The sequence below is a fragment of the Malaclemys terrapin genome, assembly GCF_027887155.1.
Source record: "Malaclemys terrapin pileata isolate rMalTer1 chromosome 20 unlocalized genomic scaffold, rMalTer1.hap1 SUPER_20_unloc_1, whole genome shotgun sequence".
Lineage (NCBI taxonomy): Eukaryota > Metazoa > Chordata > Testudines > Emydidae > Malaclemys > Malaclemys terrapin.
The window spans coordinates 1,652,579-1,663,669 of record NW_026530188.1 but is presented as its reverse complement, the minus strand read 5'-3'; the positions used below and the strand labels follow the sequence as shown (position 1 = coordinate 1,663,669).

The following is an 11,091-nucleotide window of genomic DNA, read 5'->3' as shown; positions in this document are numbered from 1 at the left end:
GACGTCACAACGGCGCAGCCCAGCGCTGGTGTGTCTCGCAACACAATGGAGTGTGGTGATGTCGCAGTGCACTAAGATGACATCACACCCAGCATCATGTGTTACACGGTGACGTCATGGCCCAGTGACCAGCTGTCACCCCCAGTCCCTGCCCCGATGGCCGTCGAAACCCACCTCGCTCTCTGATTGGTGGACGTCTGGTAATAGCCTCTCGGGATTGGCAGGGTCAGTCTCGAAACCCGCCCCTTCGGCTCGCTCTGCGCTCCCTGATTGGCTAAGGCTTGTGACAGTCTGGCCCAAAGTTGCGTCTGCACCGCCTCGCTCTCTGATTGGCTGCTACCCGGCACGCCGGGCCACGCCTCCCACGCTTCGCGCCCTGTGATTGGAGGGAGGCGCCGCCGGCCCCGCCCTTTCCCCCGCGTTCGGTTCCGTGCTGCGCGGGGCCGGGATCGAGGCTGCTGGAGGAGCGCAGGGGAGACCCTCGGGCGCGCGCATGGTGAGGGGAGGGGGAGACCCCCCCTACTGCCACGTGGGTTTGGAGGGGACACCCTCCCAGAGCCCCATGGGGAGGAGGGGAGACCCCCAGTGGGGGAGGAGGGGAGACCCTCCCAGAGGCCAATGGGGAGGGAGGAGATCCCCAATGGGGGAGGAGGGGAGACACCCCCCCAGAGGCCATTGGGGAGGGGGAGACCCCCAGTTGTGGAGGAGGGGAGACCTCCCCAGAGCCCCATGGGGAGGAGGGGAGACCCCCCCCCCCAGAGGCCAATGGGGAGGGAGGAGATCCCCAATGGGGGAGGAGGGGAGACACCCCCCCAGAGGCCATTGGGGAGGGGGAGACCCCCAGTTGTGGAGGAGGGGAGACCTCCCCAGAGCCCCATGGGGAGGAGGGGAGACCCCCCCAGAGGCCAATGGGGAGGAGGGGAGACCCCCATGGGGAGGAGGGGAGACCTCCCCCATAGCTACATGGGGAGAGGGAAGCCCCTGATGCATCCCTGCCGGGTGTTATGTGTTGTTGTTACTGAGCTGCCCTCTCCAGAGGGGAGACATCTCAACATCCCTCTATGCCTGGCCTGCTCTCCGTTGTGAAAGATCCCCAGGATCTGCAGGGGGAGGAATCCCCCGACGCTGAGATGCAGCCAGCTCTGGGGCGGGTCAGCTGGGAAACAGCCGCACATAACAGCACATGGGGAGGGCTTGCCTGGCGCTGAGATGCAGCCCCTCTGGGGTGGGTCAGCTGGGGATCAGCCGCACATAACAACACATGGGGAGGGCTCGCCCGGTGCTGAGATGCAGCCCCCTCTGGGGTGGGTCAGCTGGAGATCAGTCACACATAACAACACATGGGGAGGGCTCGCCCGGTGCTGAGATGCAGCCCCCTCTGGGGTGGTGAAACTGGGGGGGGGCAGCACCCAGGAGTGCTGTGGTGGTGAAGAAGGGGGCGTTGGTGTTATAAGGGGGGTGCTGCCGGCCCTGCTGTGCTAAGCTTGGTGCCATTAAGCTGCCGGTGGGAAGGCGATTAGTGAACAGGGCTATTTCCTGCCGGCTCCTGCCTGGCATCGCTGCTGGGGCATGTGACAGTGATTAGTGATTTAATGCTGGTCTGACCGGCTTGGCCCTGCCCTGCCGGCTGCTGGGAGCGGCCCGGGCTGGCCGTGGCTCGGGGCCTGAACAGCGACTTGGGTCCGTCTGGTGTTCTCACCTCCATGGGGGGTGGAGTGGGGTCTAGTGGGTTAAGGTGAGGGGGGCTGGGAGCCAGGACTCCTGGGTTCTCTGCCTGGTTCTGGGAGGGGAGTGGGGTCTAGTGGTTAGAGCGGGGGAGCCAGGCGCCAGGACTCCTGGGTTCTCTCTCCAGCCATGGAGCTTGGGTTCTTGTGACTTTGCCGCTGCAGGTGCTGCTTGGCATGCAGAGATGGCAACGGGCGAGCCCAGCTCACCGACGCGGGAAGGGATGGCGCTGCCCCAGGAGCAGGCCGGGCTGTGCCCCACGGATACAGGTGAGTCCCTGCCTGGGGCGCGCCCCCCAGACTGGGGACAGGAAGGTGTGGGGTTGTCCTCCATCCTGTGGCCAGGGACATTAGTGGGGCTGTGGTCACCGGGGCCCCCGACCCTACAGTGGGGACGCCCTGCTGATTGCAGAGAGAGAGTACCCCTGAATTGGTCACATAGGGGGCCAGGACTCCTGGGTTCTCTCCCTGGCTCTGGGAGGAGAATGGGGGCTGGTGGTTAGAGCAGGGGGGCTGGGAGCCAGGACTCCTGGGTTCTCTCCCTGGCTCTGGGAGGAGAGTGGGGGCTGGTGGTTAGAGCAGGGGGGGCTGGGAGGCAGGACTCCTGGGTTCTCTCCCGGCTCTGGGAGGGGAGTGGGGTCTAGTGGTTAGAGCAGGGGGGCTCAGAGCCAGGACTCCAGGGTTCTCTCCCGTCTCCGTGACTCTCTCCTTTGCCCCCCAGGGGGGGACGAGCTCAGCGCTGGCCTGGAGGAGCAGGAGGAGCTGCTTGCCCCACAGAGCAATGGGCCCGTGAGAGCGGCTGATGGCCAGGGGGATGCCCAGGAGGAGCCGAGCGACAAGGAGCTCTCGGACTCGGCCTCCACCGACAATGCCTTGGAGGACTCGAGCGAGTTCGGGCGGCCCCTGGGGGTGGGGGCCTGCGAGCCAGGGGGCCCCCTGGCCCCTCCCACGCACCGCGACGAGGACGTGACGGCCGCCAGCTGGCGGGCCCGCCGGAAGCACATCTTCGTGCTGAGCGAGGCCGGCAAGCCCATCTACTCTCGCTACGGCAACGAGGAGGCCTTGTCCTCCACCATGGGCGTCATGATGGCGCTGGTGTCCTTCATCCAGAGCGGCGACAACGCCATCCGCTCCATCTACTCGGGTAGGCGCGGGCTGGGCTGCAGGGCAGGGGCTGGGCAGGGGGCACACTGCCTTGGCACTCAGGGCCGGGCGCTGGGGGGTGCCATGCTGTGGGGCAAGGGACCTTCTCCTCTAGCAGTCAGGGCCTGGCACTGGGGGGTGCTGTGCTGTGGGGTGGGGGGCTGGGCAGGGGGTGCCCTTCCCTGGCAGTCAGGGCTGGGCGCTGGGTGGTGCTGTGCTGTGGGGAGCAGGTTGAGGGGCTGGGCAGGGGGCGCTCTCCTCTGGCGGACAGGGCTGGGCACTGTGGGGGTGCTGTGGGGTGGGGGGCTGGGCAGGGGGCCCTCTGCCCTGGCAGTTGCTGCCGACCCAAATAAATTAATTCCTTAAAAATCCCGTAACACTTGCCCTCCAGCAGTGGAGGTGGGGACCCCAGTCCTGGGTGTTGGGGCGCGGGGATTCCATTCCACCTTCCTGATTTCTTCTCACCGCAGTCCCAGTTGGAGGGGCGGAAGCTAGTCACCGGTTATCCAGCTGCTGCGCTCCACCCCAGAGGTGGCTGCCTGTCGGTGCTGGGCAAGCCCGCTGTGGGGTGTGAGGCTGTGCGCTTGCCTAGGGGGATTTAGCGGGAGGAGGAGGCTGGGACGCTGGCAGACCTGTGGCCCCACACCTTGCCTCGTGCCGCTGGGCATGGGATGCACGAATCGCGCCCAGGGGAGCCGTAATGAGATCAGCCCTCGGCGGTCGATACGTCGCACTGAGAGTGTAGAAATACGTGAGGCGTGACAGATGGAGAGGAGACTCGTGGGCACTGGAATGGGACATGGCGGTCTTTCCCCTCTAGGGGGCGCCGGCTCCGATCTGGCCCCAGGGCGGGGAACTGGCTGGCCCAGGGCGGTTGGGAATGGGACACGGGGCCTGTCCCCTCTAGGGGGCGCCGGCTCCGATCTGGCCCCAGGGCGGGGGACTGGCTGGCCTGGGGGGGGGCGGGAAATGGGGCAGGGGCCTGTCCCCTCTAGGGGGCGCTGGCTCCGATCTGGCCCCAGGGCAGGGGACTGGCTGGCCCAGGGGGTCGGGCAGCGGCACTCGGGGGTCCCCGGGAGCAGGGCAATCTCACTGTCTCCACGTCCGCCCCTCCGCCCCAGACGACCGGAAGCTGGTGTTCGTGCAGCAGGGCCCGCTGGTGCTGGTGTCGGTGTCGCGGACGCTGCAGTCGGAGCAGCAGCTGCGCCAGGAGCTGCTCTACGTTTATTACCAGATCCTCAGCATGCTGACCCAGGTGAGCATCACCCGCATCTTCGAGCGCAAGAAGAACTACGACCTGCGGCGCCTGCTGGCTGGCTCCGAGAAGATCCTCGACCGCCTGCTCAACCTGGTGGAGTCGGATCCCGGCTTCCTGCTGGGGGCCGTGCGCTGCCTCCCCCTTCCTGCCTCCCTGCGGGACGCCCTGGGCACCCTACTGCAGAAGGCCATCACCCCCAACCTGGTCTTCTCCATCCTGGTGGCCCGTAGCCAGCTGGTCACGGCGGTGCAGGAGCGGGCGGTGATCGAGGAGTGCCGGCTGGAGCCCACCGACCTCCACCTGCTGCTTAACCTGATCGGGGCCAGCTCGGCCTTCCAGGCCGGGGAGATCTGGACGCCCATCTGCCTGCCCCGCTTCAACCCCGACGGGTACTTTTACGCCTACATCTCCTACCTGGACGCGGAGTGCACCGTGTGCCTGGTGCTGCTCTCCACCGACAAGGAGTCCTTCTACGCCGTCTCGGACTGCAAGAAGCGGGTGGAGGAGGCCATGCGGACTCAGGGCTCGCTGCAGGTGCTCTCGGGCGGCCTGCAGAGCCCCTCCTATGGCGTGGGGCAGGTCGGGGTGCCCGACTTGCGGCACTTCCTCTACAAGCCGCTGGATATCCCGGAGAACTACCGCCAGCTGCCCCAGTTCACCAGGTAACGGGGCACCCCGGCCGCCCTCCTGGGGGCAGCAGTGCTTGGCTCTGGCTTTCGCCGTCGGGGTTGGTGTGGGGGAGGCTGGGTCGTGTCGGTGGCCTTGAATTCTGACGCTAATGCTAAGCCGTGCTTAGTAGCTGCAAGGTACTGGTGGTAGGGGGCACCGGGGAGAAGGGGAATCAGCAGGAGGCACTCTCCCCTGGCAGTTAGGGCTGGGCGCTCTGTGGTGGGTAGTGGGGTGGAGGGTGCTCTCCCCTGGCAGTCAGGGCCGGGCACTAGGGGGCGCCGTGCTGCAGGCAGCAGGCCAGGTGTCAGTAGAGCTGTCCTCAGTTTGCGGGCAGGCGTTCTGCAGCTGTGTGCTCCACCCCAGAGGCAGCTGCGTTTCAGCCCCAGGTGCAGCCTGGAGAGCGCTTTGTGGTCACTGCAACGGAGGACGGCTGGGATGTGCCAGCTGGACAGACAGCCTCCCGAAGAGATAGCTGCCCTCCCTCTCCCCCCGCGGCTCCGGGACGAATTAAGCCAGTCTTATGCAATCCCGGCTTTAAATAGGGCACGTCATGTGCTTCCCAACAAGGCGGCATGTGTGTGAGACTGGCTGCTTGTGGGGATCACGGGGGCGGAGGTGGCCCAGGGCATGCTGGGAATTCAGGGGCCTCGGCAGTGCCATCACGTGGGGGAATGGTGCGGGTAGCTCAGTGCCAGGGGAGGGGAGCTCTGACATCATGAACCTTCCAGTGCCCCTGAAAAAGAATGGGTGACACCGTCCGTGTGTTATAAATGGGGAAACCGAGGCACGTTCTTCTGTTTCAAAACAGCAGGGATAGAACCCAGGAGTCCTGGTTCCCAGCCCCTGTACTCTACACTACTAGACCCCTCTGCTGGGGGGCAGGGGGGATTGCAGCTGAGAGCTCGTGCCAGGGTGGGATGGGTCAGTGTAGGGCACTTAACAAACCGCTTTACCCCACACAACCATTCTTCCTGTCAGCTGGACTTGGCATGGAATCGGGGTCTCTGAACTGCTTGTTCACAGCCTGAAACAGACGTGATTGGCTCACGATACACCTCGTTAGTCAGGGCAAGTGTTTCTCCCCCACATCAGAATGGGGGTCCGTCTGTCCGGGTAGCTCCTCCCCGTCCCGGATCAGAATGGGGGTCCGCCTTTCCCTGGTACCTTGTCCCCGTCCTGGATGAGAACAATGGGCTCCTCTACCCTGATATGAGGGGACCGGCTAGCTGTATACCAAATACTGCAATAGGATTGGGATCTCTCATCCTCCCTGCCTTGTAGTGCCAGAACAAAGGTCTGTCACGTGAACCACCCAGGGGTCAAAGCCAGCTGTGGGCTTCTACAGGTCCCTCGTGTTAGCTGGTGGGACTCCCTGCCACAGGACACTGGCGCTGACAGCCCTGCAGGCCCCAGGAGTATCTGGAAGATCTCAAACCAAAGGCAGGGTTTTGGCAGGGCGGGCCCGACCCCGGAGGGAGCTGGATTTCGGCAGTGAGCAAGCGCTAATCACTGGGGGCTGGGAAGCTCTTTCCTCTGGGGTTCCTCTGCTAGCCAAGATGCCGCGCTAGATGGGCTCCAGCTGTTCCTTGGTTTCCTTCTAGTTCAGCGTTCTCCCTCCCTCCTGGTTCTGCGGGGTGCGGGGTCAAGACACTGGTAGCAGCAGGGAGCGGGCGGTGCCTGGTCTCTGTGTCTAATCCCCCCTCCTCTGGCGTCTCTCGCCCCCGCAGCCCAGAGCTGGAGGGGCCGTATTGCAGCGAGGAGGAGCAACACCGGCTCTTTGACCTCTACCATTACCTGCACAGCCGCATTCACAGCACCTCTCGCCCCCTGCGCCTCATCTACCATGTGGCCGAGAAGGAGACGCTACTCGCCTGGGTAAGGCAGGGCACAGATCAAGGCATCTGGAGGGGCAGGGTCATGGGCCCTCATCTCCCCAGAGGAGCAGCAGGGCCCCTCTTCCTCCCCAAGAGAGGCAGGAGCACCCCCTACTACTCACTCACCGCAATTGGCTCAGGCTCTCTGCAAACTCAGGCAGCATCACTCACACGTGGGTCAATTTCCCCCAAGTTGGAGTGATGGGCTCAGGCCTTCTGCAGACTCAGGCAGTGTCGCTGCCTTTGCGACACTTGGTTTATGATTTCAAGGTTTTCTTCCCAACTAGGAGGGTGAGATACTTACTCTATTCATAACAGAAAGCTGAGCTGCTGCTGTGATCACATGACTCTAGCAATCGCCCTTAGGCATGAGCCTAGATTGCCTGGACCTTCACCTGGCATTGGCTGGGGGCTTGGGAGAGACCACTTCCTATCTCAGTAATACTCTAGGGTGAGGAGGGTGGGACTTCCTGCTGTGTCCTTTCTATCTTGCACTTGGCTCATTCCTGCTCTCCTAGCAGGAAGCACAGTGGTGCCTGGTGTGGGAAGTGATCACCAAGCCCAGACCAGTCCCGCCTGGATAGCTGGGGAAATGGTTCAGGCTGTTCGTTTCCAGAATTCCAGCGTCAAGGCCCCACATGCTGCAGAATTCCCAGACTACTGAGGGATGTGACTGGGATATGCACCTTAGTGTGATGTGTCCACTCACGTGATCGGCAGCGATGTGCTTGGGTTTTAACCAAACATCAGTAGGTTTCAGAGTGAACACGCGCCCCATTGGAACAGATAGCTCATGCTGCTTCTGGCTGTCATGCTGACAGCTCCATATAGGTTTAAAGCTTGTGCTGCCTCCCTCAGGGCTAGTGATGAGAAGAAGCTTGGGGAGCAAGTTTGGAGAGGGAGGACAAGAGACAAGACAGTGCCAGGTATTGGGGAGAGGATGGATTGACCTGTCCTTTTTCCACGTTCTCCTTCTCAGGTCACCAGTAAGTTCGAGCTATACACCTGCTTCAGCCCCCTGGTAACCAAGGCCGGCGCCATCAATGTCCTCACCAAGTTGTTGCGCTGGATCAAGAAGGAGGAGGACCGGCTCTTCATTCGCTACCCCCCAAAGTACTCTACTACACCCAACCCTGGGAAGGGCGCCAAGGGGGGCCGGCCCGATGGCGCGGAGAATGGATTTTTTGCTGGACTCTAAGCCTGAGCCTGCTTCACCCGAGGCCTGGTGATTGGATAACTTGGGGGGGAAATCCCTTCTCCTCTTTGAAGGGGAGATTGGGGACCCCCCCCCGCGAGAAACCACACTCTCTAGGAGCTGGCTCAGGCTTCTTCTGGGGTGGTGGCGACACGTGGTTATCTGCCAGTCTTATTTATTGGTCTACTCGTATCTCCGAGCCTCTGTTGGGGAAGCTGGAGTGGCGGGTTTGCTTCACTTTGGGCCTCGTGCTCCAGGCTGACGTGGGGCGCAGAGGCGGGTGGCGAGCTTACATTCTGGCTCGCAGAGGCCTGTACCGAAGGACTCCACCTGCATGGTGGAGCTGGGGTTGGGTGCGGCTTGTTCTATCTCCTTGACAGAAGCTGTTCGCGGTTCCTTCCCTGGAGCCTCTGCTTTCCACCTCCTGGTGTGGATCGGCCGCAGGCCCCTATGAAATGGGCTGTGATTGTGTTTCTCTTTCTTTTGGATGAATTGTGGCGAATTGCGCCCTGCGCATCGGAGCCGGACCTGCTTTGAAACCATTTTTCCACATCCTCTGCTCTTTAAAAACCTGGGCCTGGAATGAACTTAGATTTCTTGCAGGCGCCCGGAGGTTGGCGGCTCATGTTTGCCAATTGATTTAACTGGCCGCTGTGTCTTGAGACATAGCTGTATGTGCGGCGGGAAGGAGATTACTCCCTCATCCCCCACCATGCACGTGCTTCTCTCGATGCTATAAATTGCAAGTGGGTGTTGGAGATGCCGCTGTATTGTGTTCTCCCTCCCTGGGCTGGTCGTGTTCGTTAGCGCCTGCACCAATGCACTCTCCCCTGCCCGTATTAATTTAATGTTCCCTTTGGAAAGGCAGATCCTTTCACAGGAAGTGTTGAAATGCTCTTTGAAAGCAACGAACTGCCTCCCTCCTTTGCCGGTGACATCTGTGCTAAGTTAACTGGGCTGCCCCGTCACACTTTTCAGTCTCCTTGTCCATCCTGGTTGCTAGAAGGAAGGGCTGTTTGCTCTCCTGTGGCCTTAGACCTATCGATTTGCAGTGGGATTGACCCAGAATCCGCTGGGTCTGTTTCTCGCAGGAAGATCATCCCATGCCTCTGGAGAGCCAGCCCCTGCCTGCGTCTCCTTTTAACTTGCGTTTAGCTGCTCCAGTGAGACCTGATGGGGTTGGGGAAGCAGAAACAGTTTTCATATGCATGATGCGCTGTGCCTAGAACCATCTTGGCTGTCTGTCAAATGAGGTCTCTTTCTGGCTGGCGTGTTCAACTGAGAATCAAAGTCTTATTAAAAAGTTGTTTTGATGAGGGTACATCTGTCTTGCTCGCCAGCCAGCACAAAAGATCTTGTCAAGAGAAGGGGGAATTGGGGCTTTCTAAATGCTAGGTGTATTGCCTTGGCCCCAGTGAGCTTATGTCAGTTGGATGCAGGGGAGAGGTCCAATCTTTTAATTCTCATCTCTGGAGACGTCAGGTCACAGCGGAGCTAGCCCACAGCGGCCCTGGTCCAGAGGGTTGTCACGCTAACCCTCTGCCTGAGGCTGGCATTTTCCATCCCTGCAGCATTCTCCTTTTTGGAAAGACGGGATCCCAAATTCACTTTGCCCGTTTTTGTCCTCCAGAATCCCCTTCTCTTCCTGCTGTGTTCCACTCAACCATCAGGTACTCTAATGCTGCCTGGTGGTTTTTATTTTTTATCTCAAATCTAAGTATTATGCCAACTGTGGGCTGTGGTCCTCTCTGCTGGCAACACCACTGCCATGCTCTACCCCAGAAGCAACTGCAGTTCAGCACCTGCTGCAGTACTTGGGGCTCGTTCAGCAGGTACAAAGCGGAGATGGGTCTGGTGCTAGCATGTTCCACCAGTGAACTATATCTTGTGGGCCCAGCCTCCATTGTTTTAAGTGAGTACTGCTTGGCTGCTGGCAAGGGAGGGATGTGACTTTATGGCAGCAGAGGGCCTGCCAAGCAGTTCCTAGCACATGGTCACTCCATTTATCCCATAAGGAGCGTGTGAAAGGCATCAAGCTCAGGTGCTCTTCAAGGGGGAAAGGGAGCAGCGAGGCATGGTAGAAGGGTCATTAGAGAGTGATATTCACAGCTGTTTCTGGGGGCGTGGTTGGCTGCCTGGACCGCAGGCTGTGAACTGATGTTGATGCTTCCAGTCTGCGAGTGGTGATGTGGTGCAGAGAGCTGCTGTGCAGAAATAAAGCTACCCGTTGCACTCGCTTCACCCCCAGGCCTCGCACTTAACCCTGCTGCTACAACGCTGCAAATAGAAGCCTGGGGACGGCCAGAGTCCAAAATACCAAGGCGAGCCTCTCAGGGGGGTGTTATTTTAAGATGCAGCCTGCGCTTGCACCCTGCCGCAAGCTATGTATGTGGGCTCTGCAGCGGGAGCAGGACCGGCGGTGGGAAGGCAGCTGCTGCTCAGAGAGGTCTGGTCCAGTACTTCTCCCAAGACTGACTGCACCTCGAGTCCACCAGCATGGGTTGGGGGGCTGAAATAAACAATGTCTGGCTGCCTGTAGCTCCGCTCCTGCCCTTGTCTGGCCACGAAGGTACAGGAGCGGGCTAGGCCCTGGTCCAGACGCTGCTGGCCCTTGCTCATCACCTGCCAATCGTTAGACCGCCCCACCCCCTGCCATCTACCCAAGCCAAATGCCATCCCCGTGGGGGGAGCCCCCCCCCCCCCGGGTGCTAAGCACAGAAACATCCACATGGTGGAGCCCAGGGACCTCTGAAGGTGCCCCCCACCCCTACCCGAAGCAGAGAGGGGAGAATGGATGAAATCCAGGCCCGCCCATGCAAATGATAATCAAGGAGAGATGGCATGAGCTTAGTCTGTGGGCTGGGACAAGGGAGGAGCAGCCCTGGAACCCGTGCTCTGGGGTTACTGTACACAGCTCCCCGCTCTAACCCCCTGGACCCCACTCCCCTCCCAGAGCTGGGGAGAGAACCCAGGAGTCCTGGCTCCCAGCCCCCCCTGCTCTAACCCGCTGGACCCCACTCCCCTCCCAGAGCTGGGGAGAGAACCCAGGAGTCCTGGCTCCCAGCCCCCCCTGCTCTAACCCACTGGACCCCACTCCCCTCCCAGAGCTGGGGAGAGAACCCAGGAGTCCTGGCTCCCAGCCCCACCCTGCTCTAACCCCCTGGACCCCACTCCCCTCCCAGAGCTGGGGAGAGAACCCAGGAGTCCTGGCTCCCAGCCCCCCCTGCT

The 11,091-nt window shown here is 61.3% G+C and overlaps 1 protein-coding gene across 1 annotated transcript; it reads left to right on the top strand.

Annotated features, from left to right (window-relative positions):
• Positions 1–386: 386 nt before the first annotated feature.
• Positions 387–9,184, top strand: LOC128829466 (vacuolar fusion protein MON1 homolog B-like). The gene is made up of 6 exons (XM_054014913.1): positions 387–496; positions 1,890–1,994; positions 2,446–2,868; positions 3,989–4,787; positions 6,522–6,669; positions 7,648–9,184. The coding sequence occupies exons 2-6, from the start codon at positions 1,910–1,912 to the stop codon at positions 7,864–7,866; spliced, it is 1,674 nt and encodes a 557-aa protein (XP_053870888.1). The 5' UTR covers positions 387–496; positions 1,890–1,909; the 3' UTR covers positions 7,867–9,184.
• The last annotated feature ends 1,907 nt before the right edge of the window (positions 9,185–11,091 follow it).

Coding starts and splice junctions, on each gene's coding strand:
- LOC128829466 (XM_054014913.1), top strand. CDS start 1,910: ATGGCAACGGGCGAGCCCAGCTCACCGACGCGGGAAGGGATGGCGCTG. Junction 1,995..2,445: donor GCTGTGCCCCACGGATACAG/GTGAGTCCCTGC, acceptor TTTGCCCCCCAG/GGGGGGACGAGCTCAGCGCT. Junction 6,670..7,647: donor AGGAGACGCTACTCGCCTGG/GTAAGGCAGGGC, acceptor TCTCCTTCTCAG/GTCACCAGTAAGTTCGAGCT.